The sequence below is a fragment of the Takifugu rubripes genome, chromosome 8 (genome assembly GCF_901000725.2).
Source record: "Takifugu rubripes chromosome 8, fTakRub1.2, whole genome shotgun sequence".
In the NCBI taxonomy this organism is placed as follows: Eukaryota; Metazoa; Chordata; class Actinopteri; order Tetraodontiformes; family Tetraodontidae; genus Takifugu; species Takifugu rubripes.
Genome location: NC_042292.1, coordinates 4,891,375 through 4,908,199, shown reverse-complemented (window position 1 = coordinate 4,908,199; position 16,825 = coordinate 4,891,375). Strand labels below are relative to the sequence as shown.

General features: G+C 41.5%; 1 protein-coding gene across 2 annotated transcripts in view; it reads right to left on the bottom strand.

Moving 5' to 3' along the window:
* The window catches only part of mgat5 (alpha-1,6-mannosylglycoprotein 6-beta-N-acetylglucosaminyltransferase), a 52,366-nt gene that overhangs the window by 32,032 nt on the left and 3,509 nt on the right, over positions 1 to 16,825 (bottom strand). For both annotated transcript variants that reach the window (XM_003966462.3, XM_011606170.2), the window contains exons 2-3: positions 10,296 to 10,766; positions 5,634 to 5,798 (exon numbers count right to left, since the gene is read on the bottom strand). In XM_003966462.3, the coding sequence (XP_003966511.1) occupies positions 5,634 to 5,798; positions 10,296 to 10,536 (406 nt within the window). In that variant the 5' untranslated portion in view covers positions 10,537 to 10,766. The remainder of the gene's footprint in view (positions 1 to 5,633; positions 5,799 to 10,295; positions 10,767 to 16,825) is intronic.

Sequence of the window (16,825 nt, the reverse complement as noted above, 5' to 3'; positions counted from 1 at the left end):
CTACATAATCACATAAATTATAATAATAATAATATGAAATATGCCAAGACCAAACTGCTAATGGGGAAAGGTTGTGGAAGTTCATAGAAAATCTCACTTTGCATTTTGATAAAGAAACAATAAACCTCCGCAAACAGTGACTCAAAAATAAAAGCAAAAATGGAAACTGAAGGGTAAGTGCAGCTTTTTGCAAATATGGAATGAGAAGCAGAAGAATCCATGTGCAAGTGTGTGAGAATCACATCTCTGCAGCAGCTCATCAATTAAACAGGATGCAGCCTGGCTGATGGACAACGCCTCAGTGACAGCAAACAGCTGCGCAGGTGAAAAGCAGCCGAAAAGAAAACCTGTATTAACGCTGACAGAGCGACTGCATGGAAATAACTGTCCAGGCTGGATCAGACACTGCCAACAACATGTTCACACTTTTGGAAATGATGTGTGTCACATTATAGGTTCAAGGATGTGACTACTTATGTGCAGCATTATTGGATCCACAGGTTCTGATTGTAACATAAAGATGTGCAGACAGCACACGTCCAATGAAGTCGTCAAACTTTGCTTTACCGCTCAGGCGGTGGACTTGCTACCTGAAGGTGCACTGCAACAGACATCACTAAAGAATGTGTTTGGAGCTGGTAAAAACACACGCTGCCTCTGGTGACACATGATTTTCCACCGTTAAGTTTTGCATTCCAAGTCCAAATGTCCCATCCCCTCCCCTTTTCCAGCCGACGCCAACTTTCCTTCCCCTCGCACCCCCTGTTTTAGTGTTGCAAAGTTGTCCTCTGTTGTTTTTATCTTTTGTGTTTGATGTCATTCGATCATCCATAATGTTCTCCATTTGTATTGCATGTGCACTATACAGTCGGAGGATGGTATTAAGCTGTCACTGCAAGGCCACGACTAATGCTCCATTCATAAATTGTGATACCCGGCAAAAGGTTTAGGTAGATCTGAGAGATATGGCCTAGAATTCATATCATGGTATAAATTCAGCCCCTTCGTGGTGACAGTATGTATTGTGATATATACTGTCACTGTACTGTTATAATGGAAGTGTTTCTGAAAGGGTTATTAACCTCTATTGTGCAGAACTCAAACCTCAGAATTAAAAAAAATAGTGCAAATGAACACAAATAACATTGCTGATATTCTGAATAAAGATAGCTGTTTCCTGTAAAGAAGCTGTTTGGGCACACTGTACTTTGGGTGTTGTTGCTGTTGTGATGAGAAGGATTTTATATAAAACTGAGAACAGTCAAAATAAAACCAAATTTCATCAATTTGTTTCAAAATTCCTACAAATGGCTTGACTTAAAGGACTAATTCCAGCCACCTGCTAGACATATTCTGCCCCATAAACAAAGATAAGCACATCCTCAGTGTGACTCATTTGGCTTTTTGGCTCTGCAGTGAAGCTTAATATAAACTGCATGTTTTCACCAATCAACCGCACATCCGCCAAAAGCAGAACAGGAAATATTACCTGTCTCACACTCTTCATCTTCAGTGAAGTGTGAATTCATGTGGGCACTCATGAACAAGTGTTGGAAATGACACACCTTTTCATGTCATTTGCAGAGCACAATTGCACTCTAGTCCTACTTTAAAACTTAAGGTGGGGGTCTGAACAAAAAAATATAGATCTCTTGTTTACATGTCAGTTCAAAATGTGATGGAATTGATGGGCTTGATAACTGATGAAGCAATGTAAATTTTACTCCGACAGAGTTGGGGCTGTAGCTGAAACTAGAACAAACCAGACTGTTAAAGAGAAGGACGAGACAATGTAGGACGCAGAGGGAGAGTGCAGAATATAAAGAAGCAGAGCCTTACGGTGCGCACAGATCAGGGACACAGAGAGAGACACAAGAGATAAAAACCTGTAATAGTGTAATGATAGAAACCATATTATTTCACATTTGGAGAGACTGCTAATTTAAATACTGAGGTTCTCACTGAGTAAAATCCTGAAATCCACCCAGAAATTGTATAATGCCTCCAAAATTTCTGAGTAGTTCCCACAAAACAAGCACACGTTTCAACTACAGAGGGGTTGGGTTAGGACAATGAAAAAAGTGGGGTGCACGTGTCCCAGTCAATGGTGCCGTAGCACAGATGTTATTGTCATCTCACCTCTGTCTTCTTAATCAGCTCTATATTCAAGACCCAGCACGGGTGAAGGCTCGGGGAAAAAGAGGAGGGAGGCAACAGTGCAGGAATGAGTGAGCAAAACATGCAGACAAATCACATTTACATATGGAAATGCATGAATGCGTGGTGCGTGTGTGCCTCTTGAGTATCTTCATTTTCATGTAATGATACTTTTGTTTACTGCTGCAAATGCTGGTCCTTCATTGAAAAATAAAAAAGTCAAGAAACTCACACACTCTGATTACAAGTTTTTCAAAAATGCAAGGACGACAGGAAAAAAAAAGGAAGCTTTCGAAAGACATCTGCCCCTCCAGCAGGTTTCTTATATTAGAAGGGCATGGATCGGGAACACCTACAGACACTATTTTTATTTTAAACTCAGTTTTAGTAAGGATTAGTTCCAGAAAACCTGTCTGGGGCCAGGCAAAAGTAATATTTTTAGATGGAGGTAGAAAAAAAATCCAATGTAAAAATGGTGCACCAACATCCCATAGTAATGATAAACCAAATGAGACAAATGAATCCAGTTCAGCTTCTGCATTCATTTATATCCACTGCGGTTCGATGAGTGTCAGTGTTCATGTGAGAGCCTGACAGTGTGTGGGAGCTGTCAGCGACTCGCAGCAACTTATTTTCTCCGAGTGGGTTTGTGTGTATTTTATTAGTATTGATCGCCAGGCTGCAGAAGTAAACAGGCTTTCCAGAATGCAATGGAGCCCAAAGACTTTTTTCAAGTAATTGATAAAAGGAGTCCGACGAGATACTTTTTTCTTGTTAAAATGACAAAAATGGATAACTTTTGCGGAAAAAAGAACTGTTGAGTAGACACTGAATGGACATAAATGAGATGTTTGAGAGGAAAATAATGAACTCGGGCAGACAAAAATCACAAGGCAACCAGGACAATCCTTAGCAGAAACCCTGCCCTTGTTCCTCTGTTGACTCCAAAACCTCGGATCTTATATTTCATTGTGAATGTAAACAGAGATACAGGCGGATCAATAACTAAAGAAGACAAAGGGGTGAAGATGCCCTGAGCCAAACATGCCAGAGAGAGGGGATGCTGCTAGTCAAGCAGAAGTCAATAAGGAACACTGATATCACAGTGGGGGAGGGGGGGGCAGCTCATAAAGGAAAGAACACGGAGGAAACAGGGAAACAAGAAGCCAGACCATTCATTACAGCTGACTCCAGCCCTAGGTGCTTGTGTGTGTATGCGTGTGTGTGTAGGAGGAGATTACATTTCCATGCCAACACATAAAGCACTGCTGGGGGAAGCTGATTGGCCACATCAGCAAGACACGGCAAGGCAAGACGACGCACACTGTAGTGGGACCGAGTCCCATCTGTTTCCTGCTTAGCAGCATCCAGGGGCCAGATCCACTATTTGTGGCTTAAGAGGCTTCTGAGCTTGTTTTCCTGAATTGATGTAACAACAACAGAGCTTGAACTGCAAAATGATAAATCCTTTTTTTGACTGTGAGGCACATACAAAGAAGTGTGGCTGATAAGTGCTGACAGAGGGCTACATTTTTGTGAGATGACCACAAACAGAAGTGGTGTGCAGACAGATGTTATTTCACAAGAGCCCAACTTTGAGGATGTGAAAATACAAATGTTCTGCTTAGAATTTGACTAATAACTGTATGTTATGCATGAAGTTTTTCGAGACATGAGAATGTCTCACAATAAGTTCTTCGCAGCACCTATTCTCACAAATAACACAATGGTGGATTCCATTCATTATTTGCTCAATCCGCCAATGCACGGGGGCTCAATTAAATGCCACCAGTCCCCTTTTCTCTTCTGCAGCTATTTCAGTGTCTTTGCAGCCTTCACAGAGAAGAGGTATACAGCTAAGGGGAGTGTGGTCTCTTGGCTGTTGCTCAGATCCATCTTGATAGCAGCCTCTCTGAAAGCCAGGCATGTTCCCTTCACTGTCCTGATTCCTATCTGTGTAATTGACTTTGAGTCGGGGAGAAGCGCTGTCGTAGAGCTACAGCAGAGCATCCTGCCACCTACTCCAACTGAGATCTTGCGGCGTTCCAACCTCAAACCAGAAGCAGCTGAAGTTGCCAGTGAACGTGGCAGATGAAGGCCGTGCGGATGCGAGTCCAGGTGTAATCGCTGAGCAACACGTCGAGCAAAGAGCGTCTCAATGACAGTCCGCCAGATTAGTGTCTAGGTTCCACTGTGGCTGGACTGAGACCAAAGAAAAGTGAAGAATGTGCTGCCAAAGTCTTGGTGGTTCTTATACTGATACAAGGTCCCAACATCAAAATAAAGCTTTTGAGAAACTAGAACCTGAAAATATCTTACAAATCAACTCAAACATTACTGTAAACATCACCTAAAAAAAAAAAAAAATTCTGATAACATTGGCATTCAAGCCAAGGGCAAAACCTTTTACCCTCAGTTTAAAACCAAAAAGAGTGTGTTTGGAAATGTTTTTATCAATATAAATGACAAACAAATAACAGAAATGACATGAAATTTATTGAGGCAAACGAAACCTCTTCTCAGTACCTTCTTAATGAAACACTGCATAAAGCCATATAACGTTTCAAGTGCCATCAAAAATATTACTGCTTATGAGCTTTAAAACGGTTCAAAAATAAAGTGTTGCTGGTTTTTGCTTATATTTTTACATCTCCATGGTTTCGTGTTTATCAGTTCAATAAAAAATGTAAGAAAACGGTTGAAAACAGCAAGGCTCCATTGCGTTTGCCCTTTCTTTTTCAAATGGGAACGGTGCCCAGATTGCCTGGATTCACAAACCTTTGAAAACTCGGCCCCAAAGGGAAAAGGTTTGAAAACGCTTCTGTTCTCCTTTCCATGTAAACAGGTTGCACTGTTTTCAGTGAAAATGGTGAAGCAAGGCACTTGTGAATCACCCTTTCAGATGAAGCTAGCGCGCCCACCTATGACAACATCACCAACGACAGCTATGGCCAGCTACACCTTTGAAAATGCAAAGAAATGGTTCCATCTCTGCTGACAACCTTGTTGTGTAAATGTGGCTAACGCTACATTTCTCCAGCGCTGCTGATTCTGAAGAGCCCGGGCAGATTAGTGTAACGTGACTGGTCCTGACGGCCCACCGCTGTTAAGTCGTGGCGACGGTACGTCAGGTAATTCAAGCCTACAATAGTGTTTCAGACCACAGAATCTATATTCTATGTGTCTCATGCTGCTTAAACAGTTGACATGGAATCTGAATAGGATCCAAAAATGTAGTCTGGCCATATAAGGTGTTTGGAGGCCTTTGTGCATTACTGGCAAAATTTAGTGGGAGTGTTTTTCACTCTGGGGAATTAAAAATGAAACCAGGGGCTCAGTCTCTCTTACAGTGCATTACTATTCAATAAATACCAAAGCAGCAGCAGCAGCTCTTTGGTGCTCCAATGGACTAGAATCAAAGATGGGTTCAAATTCAAATAACAACAACAACAAAAAAAAAAAGACATAATACCTACCAGCAACATTAACTTTTTCAACATTTGTTACGCTGGGTGTGGCAGTGCTGGTGCTGGAGGACATGTTGGCCCCTGTGCCGTTATAAATGTTTTCCACCTTGGCTTCCAGCTTTCCGAGCCTCAGCATGATGTTATCAAGCAGCACCGCAAGAGTCTTCTTCAAATCTGCAAGGCAGAGATTATTGGGTAAGCTGTGCATCAAAAACCTGAAAAATCACAGACGTTTACTCCATGTTACTGTCCTAACGTCATACTAAAGTTACGCAACGCAGCCCAAAATGTGGATTCGATTCTCAAATGAAAAATATTTATACATGTGGCTACTACATTGTTGGCAATTTGCACCACATTGCCAACAGCAAAACAGTTTCAAATGAGTATTAGGTTCATTTTTATGTGTCTAATTAAACGAGCAATTCATTCCGGCTCTTGTTCTGCAGTTTTCCCTCAGTGAACACATGCATGAATTGTGCTCGGCTACAGCACAGCTATAAATGTCCATCTGGTTAGTTTTCATCTCCCACTCCATCAAATCTCAAAGTTTCAAGCAAAGTTTGTTTTTTTTTTTAAATGTAAAACTACAACCAGAGGGTCTTTTTAAGCAACCTTATAGTTTAATGTGGGCCTTGGGTGGATTATTTTAATAACATGATCTATCAGCATAGGGCAGAGCTAATGCCAAGACTGAACACGATAAAATTTGGCCGTCAGCTCTGGCATTTGTTTGATTTTGCAGCCTGCAGGAATCAAAGTAACATTTAAAGACAAGTGTGAAGTTGTTTGGAGACGCCACACTCAAGATCTGCAAAGAGCCCGTTTAAGGAATGCGTGTGTTAGCTTATTTGATTCGCTTTCCAAGTGTGCATAACTGATCTTAAATTCCCCACGCTCATCACACAAAGATAATAGCAGCTTGTCTATCACATCCAAGTGCCACATTTGCCCTCACCATGATGCATTTGACGTGCCAGCTTCCATCACGTCACAGAGATTGGCAGGGGTGCAACGAGGCTTGGCAGAGCACACCAGACTGTTTCGCGTGAAGAGAAATGCCGGAGCATTTGTCTGATTGGTGTGAGCTCCACGCTGTGAGCAGTAAATGTATGAGGAGCGGAGCAGCACAGCGAGACCCAGAGGAAGCCAAACGGAAAGCTTTAGAGAAAAGGCCACGCAAAGCAACTGGGTTGAACATAATTAGAGAAAAAGGGAAAGTCTTCCTCTGTTCACCTCTGGCACAAACGCCCACTGACATCAGGGTGCTTATCAGCCTGAATCTTCATCAGGCTTATTAAAAATCCCAGCTTATGTCTTAGCTGGTACAAAAAGAAAAGAAGGCAATAATTGACCAATTTGAAGGAGCCAGGCATTTAAGAAAAAGTTGGAGACAAATTATAGAGATTCATATAGTATTACTTGGTAATAGAATAGCTTAGTTGTTAATTGCTGCTAACCAATTGCTTTGTTAAAAGTAAAATTAATATTTTTGTGTTTTACTGGGAAAATTCTGAAACCTTTTTACACACACATTAAATATGCAAATTCAACAAACATGCTTTTCTGGCCTTTAAAATCTCGAGTCTCTCTTTAAAGTAAAATCATTATTACCAATATTACAATTGGGACAGCTAGTTTAGAATGGGCAAGAAGAAAATCAAATCTGAAAAAGCTCCTCTCAAATATAAAAGCAGTTCAATTAACTCATTATCCAGCATTTGAAAGTCTCCATTATACTGTAAATGGTTTTTATCCTTCTGTGCACTAAAGCTGATGGCAGGTGATCACACAGCGAGGGGTAGATGCAGTCCAAGTGTATTACAGTTCTGCGCACTGCAAACCTGGCATCATGGCCAATGACTGAACTCTCCTATTATAAAAGGAGGCAAGGATGAAACCTGCAATATAATCCAGCACAGAGCAGATACAGATGCAATCTAATAGGCTCCGATTGAACAAGAAAAATGGATCATGTGTCCAAGTCACAAAAGAAACATAAAATACTGGTTGTGAGGTAACAAGACATTTTGTGGCCATTCACACCCAGTTGGATTTCTTTTTTCGGAAAGGGTGGAACGTAAAAAGATCATATCTCTAGCTACATCTGACCTCACTGGGGCTAGGCTCAGAGGAAGACGATATGTCAGCACAGGACAACAGGTTTCAAAATGTTTTAGAGCAAATTTAGCTGTTTTTTCTGCTTTTATAAGATTATGTTTCAGATATCCAACAACCATGATTGTCATGGAAACAATAAGATAACAATAAACAGAATAATATGCCATTAATGGTTTAATAAATGGTTAAAACCTGATGGGGAATATTCAAGACAAGATTACAAGAGGGACACGTATACTGTTGTGTCAATATACCTCACATGGCCACAATATTTAACACCGTGAAGCCAACTGTTTGCTAAAAATATAAATTATTTTGGTATCAATTTAATAACCTACATCCACAGTTATTCAATTATTCAAAAAAATGAATCCACGGGCTTTGATAGTAAAGATAATAAAGACAAAATGGTTCCTTATGGACATACTTAAAGCAGACATGCAAAATACTTATAACCTCAGATCAGCTGCATGTACAGAAAGGCAGATGGAGTGAGTGGCTTCTTAACAGCTGCCTTTCTTCAATCAGATAAACTACTGAAGGGAGCAACTGTCCACCAAACTGTCTTTGTTGGAGCCACTTGATTAAATTCAGACGCATTGAGACTGCATGGGTCATTTCTGGAAAGAGAGGAAGGAAATCCAGTTTCCTCTTGAACTGATTATGCATCATATCAGGGTAAATCATCGAGACAAGTCGGTGAACGCAGGAAGCACAATATATCCTGCTGCCTTGCTATCAAATCAATGGCAAGAAATGGATTTTGATGGGGTATTGGATGGCCGACAGCACGCCGTCCTTCAGTTCTGACACACAATGAGAGTGAATTCATTCTGTTACAGAGCAAAACAAATTGGAAGGGACATGCCCGAAACGCTGCAAAATGTTACAGCATAAACTGATTAGATCACATTTTAAACTCACATTTGGCTCGGATTTTAAACCAAATAAAAAAGATGTTTCAGATGAGAATTGGGGAAAAATGATTTAGCGATTTGCAGCTGCCACAGTGACAGTTCACATGTTCATTTTTATTCTTCTTTTCTTGGCCGCTATATCCTTTTCCGGATCACGGTAAGGCTGCTGGAGCCTGTCCCAGCTGCACATGGGCCAAGCCAGAGAACAACCCTGAATGAATCATCAGCTCAACGCAGGGCCCCGTGTGAGCTTCTGGGGGTGCGCTCCCTAAAGGTGTCCCGGTACCTCCCCCTGCTTTGTTCACACTGGGGCTTGAGCTGAAAATGCTCTACTTCTCAGCCAAGTCCACTAAGGACTGAGCTACATTACTGCTGTGCCTGAGCAACAAACTGGAAGATATGATGTGTGCCTATTGACTGGCTGACCTGACATTTAAACAGAAAGTTTACATTTTGACTAATTCAGCCTGGTGTAGCACAGAATGGGAAAAGTCCATCTGAGACAAACGAGTGTTAAAATAATGCCTTTACCTCCAGGTGTTGGACCGATATTATTTGTAAGAATTTAATGAGTTTGTATTGATTATAAGTGGTTTCAATTTTCGTCGACAATTCACTTATCCACAAAGCTTTCTTCCTCTCCAAACATGTTTCAAGTTATTACATTGGGGGAAAAGAAACAAAGTCTTTTAAAGCCACTGTTTCTTTTCTGTTCTGCAGGCATGAGATGTATGGAAAGACTGTCACTGGCACTGATTGGACTTGTTTCTCTAAAAAACCCAGACACCCAGTGATTAAATTATTTCATCTGTTGATAAGATGCAGTCTTACACATAATGAGCTGATCTAAAGCGAGAACGTGCTTGGCATACTTCATTTAATAATCATATGAAAAACTGAGCTGTGGTTTTTCTGCAGTAATTATCAGGCCAAACTTCCCTGATTACATGTAGCCCTACTACTAACAATTACTTTAAATGTTACATTGCACAAATTTGCATCTTCCATACATTAACATAGCTTAAAAAAATCTATTTCAGCTTGTCATCAAGCATCGTTGTTTGCCTAAGGGACGGCACATTGGCACAGTAGTTAATATTACTGCCTCGCAGCAAGAATGTCATGTGTTCGATCCCCAGTTATAAAAGGCCTTTCTGTATTGAGTTCGTATGCTCTGTGGGCTTTCACCAGGTGCTCCAGTTCCCCAACTATTAGAAACAGACAGACTAGCTTAATCAACAGTGGTGGTGCGGCTGAGGATTGACCCTTGAACTGGCCTCGAAATTCTGTTGTGCAATCAACTGTATAATGAGCAATAATATTCCATCCTATACTTCAACATCTTCCTCCGGAGGGAGTTGGTTTAAAAACATGACTGTATCTTGTTGTTTCTGAAATATAACAACGAATTCCAATATCAGGATTTTGATGAAGCTTCCCATTCAGGCATCCAGGCCAAGACACAAATAATTTCCGAGTGCCATTTCTTGACCTGTGCAATGAGACTATGTGCCAGCTCCATCAGTACCACTGTGCAGAAGGTGGCGCGTTATTAAACCACCTTATGTAGTAGTATCACCTCTATGCAGAAAAACTAACATAGAAATGTATGATCCAACAAGCCTTCACTCACCGTAAGCTGTCATGGTGCCCACATAAGGTCCATCCATGACACTCTGGTTCTCGTCAGCCAAAGCCTTGATGTAGCGCTTGCTGAGGTCCAGGATTTGCTGCTTCAGCACAGCGCTGTTCTCATGGCTGGCTCGTTGCTGAATGGTGAAGTGCAGCAGCATCATTCCCCAGATGAATCCAAAACTGACCAGGAAGAAGCCCAACTTCTGGGAAGATAGCTTCCACAGGAAGGGTGTGGCCATGCTGAATGGACAGTAGGTTTGCTGAAGCTGCTGAAGGATGATTCGACCAAAGAATGAGGAAAAAAGGTCTGGGGGAATCAGGAGGGCAGTGGGGGCAAAGCCATGGTGGTGCAACAGTGGTTGTTGTGAGGTTGTGGAGGGCTTTCTCGCCTCACCCGTGAGATTTCCTTCTCTGACCCATTGTCATCACTCAGTACCATCCCAATGGACTGAGTCCACACGGCTGAACACTGGAAAAGAAAACAAAACAGGACTGTCAGCTGGATGATCTAGTAAAACAGATAAAGGTGAAGTTTGGTGTCAACAAAAGTGCGTTTACATATTACATAGAGAAAAAAAAGCACCAAAAATATTTCATTTACAATGACGTGTAAAAACAAGAACCGTATTTTAAGCTAATGGTAGTCAATAAATGAACCCATCTACAATAAAATGTCTCTTTTAACAGAATCGGTAATATAGAATGAGAAAAACAAGAAACAAAATTATGACTGAGGTACAACCAGGCCATATGATTCTAATGGCTCTAAATGAGACGCCATTTAAAGCTCAGCGTTAGCATCACCTAACAGGGATCAATGTACTTGATGTGGCTGTGGGAGGCTCATGCAGATTCATAGTTCCCTCAAAAGTTTATTCCACCGATATCCTAAATATTGACTGTACACTTTATCAGCCTCTGTTACAAGTGGAAAAACAGGATTTTAAAACAAATGTTCAGCTATTTTGTCCAAAACAAGATTCTTTTTTTAGAAATTCTTTCTACAACTACCACTTGCATTATGTTACATGTTGAAGATGACTGAGGCAATGATCGGCTTTTTCCCCTTACAGAAAGAGCAGCGAATTGAAATGAATAATCTGTAGAATCTTCTGTGGGTGATGGCAGCAGTGTTTGGGCCCTGCGGTCCGTCAACAGTCCTTATCTTTATTTCCTTTGCACCTGTCAGTTGTCACAATAAATGTCAACTCGCTGTACAACTGCCAAGCACGACTTAAAAACCTCTCTCCGATAATTCGGATCAGTTTGGGAAAGCTATGTACTCCCAAATACTCTGAGATCCCGGAAGGGTTCGTTCCCTCTACTGTGTTCAGCGTTCACATTCAAACAGAGGCCGCAGATGCCGGAGTAAACGGAGTAAACCGACTCCTGCCTGGTTAATGTGACTGACCCAGCCCACTGATTCTCTGTCCCCTGGCATCTGCTGGTACATGCGGTTACCTGCCTGGGCTCCAAAGGTGGGAAACACTCTGGATCAAATTATGGCAATGATAGTCCTGGGAAACTTTAACTCGCCAGCTACCAAAACTTTTATTCTTAAGGGTTTGGGTGAATTGGATGTATTGGGCGTAGTATAAAAACTGGAGTCCGGTGCCTTTTGTGAACTTTATGCCTCCTGGTTGCCTGAAATCCAAGTGTCTAAGGATGCCTGGTTGTGAAAGGAGGCATGAGCCTATGACCCCCTCTCCCTTGCTGCCTCAGGCTCTGCTGTCTTTGAGCTTAAGCTCGTCAGTCTGGCTTGTTTGGAATATTTAAAATTCAGTGGTCACGACGTTTAGATGTTTCTATGCCTTCAAATTTGAGGCCAATCTCCAGGCCTCCTTTTGTGGACCAACTTTAGTGTATTAAAGGAATCAAGACTGATTGGCTCAGTGCTAAAGTCCAGCTTCCTGCACCTGAGACACCTGGCCAAGCTTAAGTCATTTGTTTGTCGCACGATTTTAATTCATGGTTTTATTATATTTGGCCTTTATTACTACAATGCACACTATGTTGGCCCTTGGCCAGATTCTGCTATCCCGACTGCAGCTGGTGCAAAATGTGGCTGTAGGTCTTTTAACTGCTAACAAAAAAATGAGAGTGCATTTCTCTAGTTTTCACATCGCTTTGTTGGCTTCCTGTTCACTTTTGAGTTAATTCTAAAAACTTTTTTTTTTTTTTAAATATCTTCACGGTCTTGCCTCAGTCTAGTTGTCTGACCTGCTCCATCCTTACGCCCCCTCTCGGGCACACGGGTCGACAGATCAGTCTTTGTTGGTAGTCCCTAAATCTAGGAGGAAGCTGAGAGGGAATGTGCCTTCTCAGTTCATGCATCAAAGCAACACTCCCAATCTTCCTTCAGCAACCCCGTTGTTTACTAGCTGCACTCAGCTGGTCCTTGCTCTTATTATTGGCATTGGATTTGTAACTAACTCCACACCAATATACTAAAAACCTGGCTCACCGGCCACAAATGGCTACAGGTAACGCACATTGATACCATTTCACAAGCACTGACACACAGCAACATCTGGAAACACCAGCATGGTATAACAATATTCGAGAGGACTTGAGAGACTGCTGGATGAGCCGGCAGGTTGCGGATTATGATTTTGGTCGGAGAATCAAGGTACTTCTGAACGAAGGAGCGGATGGATCCAGCTGGGTTTTATGTTTTATTCCAAGTTGAGATCAGGTAAGAAGCTTACAGCGTCACAGGTTACAGAGGTGATGAACTTATAGTTGCCATCGCAGTTCTGGACAGCAGGTAGGGCTTTCGTACAAACAATATAAATAATGTGATTAGTCCCAACAGTCCCACTCTTTCTCCTCCCAATATCTTCCACTGGTCCACCTCAATGAACAATGATTAACCGGAAAGATGATAAAACAGTTGAGTTGATCCAAGTCTGTCCAACTTGGATGCATGTACACCAATTGTGTGTAATTCTTCAAATGCAGGGATAAATAAATCTATATGGGCAATAAGCAAAAAGACAGACAACGTTGTTGTGCACCGTCTGTAGACCAACACAAACTCTGCGGTGACTCACACTTTCCTCTACCTCCACCCCCTCATCTGCAAATGAAGACCCGGAAAGTGCAAAAATAACATCACACTTTTGTGGAAAACATTGAGTAGTACGTAAGTAAATTATAGCAGTACGTCTTCAGAGGTAGCGTCAAATCCTTGTTTGACTCCTATCATTTTGCTTCGAAAATTTGCCCCCTGGCTGTAGTCTCTGATAGGAAGAGAAGGCCAAGTTGCTCTGAGAGGAGGGAGGAGGCAGCGATTCACACGCACGTACACAAATGTGCAGCTAAGCCCAGCTAATAAACAAAGAGCTGGAGATCTACACGCAGGGTGCTGTACTCCAGATAAAATTATACTTTTAGAGCTTCACATAGTGTTTTTTCCTCCTAATCAAATTTAGCTTATTGCCCCTTTAAAGCTTACAATCATTTATAAAAGCAGGTGAATTGGGGTTAATGACCTAAGCAGTCATTACTCTGGCCGGATGTGATGATCAGAACATCATTTACATCCTCCCATGACATACAAAAGGCCTCCTCACAAAGGGCTCTTTTCACCTTCCATCCATCAGAGTCATAAATAGGTCAGAGACAGCTGCAGGCAGCTTCCAGAAGGGCTAAAGTCTCACAGCAGGTTATGACACAGTAATTGTTCAGACACTGGAGATTAAAAGTTGGCGTTTGTGCAGAGAAACGCTCCATGACTCCTCTCTCTTGATCTTTCAGATTCAACTCTCCTTTTGCTTACGACATGTGGGAAACTAAACTTTTGATCTCAGTGCTCAGTGACTAAAAGTGGTTATTATTTTCTGGGTTTCCCTTATAATGAAACACCTGCAGAACAGGTCTTACAGCATAACTTGTTGATATCATTGAGGGGTCTGATATTCTGGTTTCACTGTCGACTCCTGATCTGGCAGGAAGCCCACAGGCTCTCAGCAGCAACAGAGGAGTAACTGCTGCAACCCTACGTGATGACGGCCAGATGAGGTTGCACAATATATGATCTGTTGCAACTTGAGATGCTAATGCAACAACCTGCTGAAGGGATTTTTCGTCGTTGAACACCGCAGCTGTGCTAAGGACACCGCAGATCCCCACAGATGGTGACGACAATAACAACTGAATCATTTAGATATGGCGGAAATCACTGTCCTACCATATCTGTTGCTTCGTCTGTAACATGAAACAAAGCTGAACCGTCACCATTGTTGTTTCACACCTTAGTAAAAGAGTGACCTGTTCTAAAAAAGAGACAATTTTAAAAAGAATTTTTAAAAGAATCATACGATAAATCAAGACTCCAAATGAGGACTGTTGAACCAGCGATGATAAATAGGTTTAAAATATATTAAGATTGTTAGAAGTAAAACCAGAGCAGAGTGGAACCAAACTGAGCTAAACGAGCACTTTATCAGTTTAGGAGCATTAAATGAATGAAGACCATCTGCTTAGAATCAATGCATGATTTGCATGAACACTCACAAACACACACCAAAACTCACGCTAAACATCTGGAAGGCTGGACGGATGATTGGTCAAATCAGAGTTTATAAATCCAAAACATCCCCCAGGAATCAGAAAGGCAACAATGTGAATCCGAGCTATGAAATGAGTGCTGTTAAAGTCTACAGTGTACATGGTTCACCTGCAGAAATGTGGTTATTTTTTAATTACATTTGTGTCTGTGAAGCCAGTAGCATCACGACCCACCGCAGCCATCCAGGAACGACAGCCACTGCTCCACAAAAATGTAATTTCATGAATTGGCTCGCATATTAACTCAAATTTTAATCAGTAAAAGGCTAACTCTAGAGGCCGTATTCTTCACAATGACAACAAGCACTATTATTGTTAATAATAACGAAATAAAAAGCAATGCCGCAGCGGACAATGTCACAATATTTCTCCTCCGATCCAGCTGCAGTGATGAACGGTAACATTAATCTTAAAACAATCATCTCAGCTTTAATATCACGCCAGCATAGCCCTAATCACAGATAGACCTTGTTCCAGGATATGAACTGCTCAGAAAGAGGCCAGATGGCTGTACCGGGACTCTGTCCATTTACTTTGCATCTCTGATCGTAGCTTAAAATATCTTTCCTGAGTAGCTCAGAAAATATCTCACAAAAGGTGGAACACCTCCATTAATTCCAGTCTATGACTTCAGGTCCGAAGGAGAGAGACTTTTCAACTGGACTGAAGAAACATACACTAAGAGCTCGTTGCATAACTTCAGAAAGTGGTGAATATGCTCCAGATGTAGCATCCACCATCAATTATGGATCCATTTTCTAAAAAGGATCTATTTTTCTGCTGAATATAAATAAGTTCACAAACCACTCACACGGGGTATTTTGAGAGCTCTGGGTGTTATAAGCCCGTCAGAACTAACGGGTAACAGTCCGCTGTTATCCTGCCTATCATCTGTCATTTGTCTGTAACCACTTCTTCATTCAGTTGCTCTAAAATGAATGCATTCTAGATGTTTCTTTAAGGTACAATTCATGTGTTTTGCTTGAGCAAATGTGTTTCCAGCCAAAAAGAAAAACCCATTTGCCAGTTTCAGAAAATTTGCTGCAATGACGCCGAAAAAAGGCCAAAACATTTTCTTATCATCTATATTATTTATAATGTAGCTGACATTTTAAAGCCTAAAAAAATCATCACAAGCTTTCTAAGTTTTAAAGTACTACGCTTATGTTTTGGTTTTTATGACTTCCGACTTTCAAAGTACCGGTAATAAAGTTTAACTTAAAGATGTGGTTTCACACAACATTCCGAAGTGAAACCCGTCTATTTGGCAGAGATATTCTAACGCTCGTTATGTTGTTCAACAATATTTTTGTTTTTAAAAATCGTGAGCCTTGAAAGTTCCTCATCCTCATCTAAACTGACCCTGTGTTTGTTCCCATGTTGCCAAGCCAAAGGAGCCTTGGTCCTGGTATTATGACCCTGCTACCATGGAGACCAGTGTGACTCTGCATCTTAATAGCTTCTTTACATAAGCTCCGCCTCTTAATTATTCATTAGCCCCTCCAGAGAAGCGGGTGCTGCCGCAGCCCACCAGTGTGAATCCAAATTCAGGACTAGTGACCATTCTTGACCCTTTTGGGGTTTAAAATAGAAATGTGTCATCACTTTTGAATAAAACGACTCAAAGTCAAACAGCTGAAGTGTATACTGTTGAACGTGCTCTTGCAACCCATTAGCTGCACCGGAGCAACAGTAGCCAGAGCCATCCAATGTACAGTACACTCCATTTTATCACTGGGAGGCGGGTGGCGTCCATTCTTGACAGATCAAACTGAACAGAGAAGATTGCACAGCACAGGAGCTCCCTCGACCAAATGCACAGGGAAGCCAGTCAGTGTTCAAAAGTGAAGTGCATTGTGCAAACTCCAGTTTTTCAAAAAGGCTGTCAAATGTTTTGTTACGACTAAAGAAAGTTAGTGAAATCTAAATCTCAAGTTTCTGTGACTGTCAGCAATG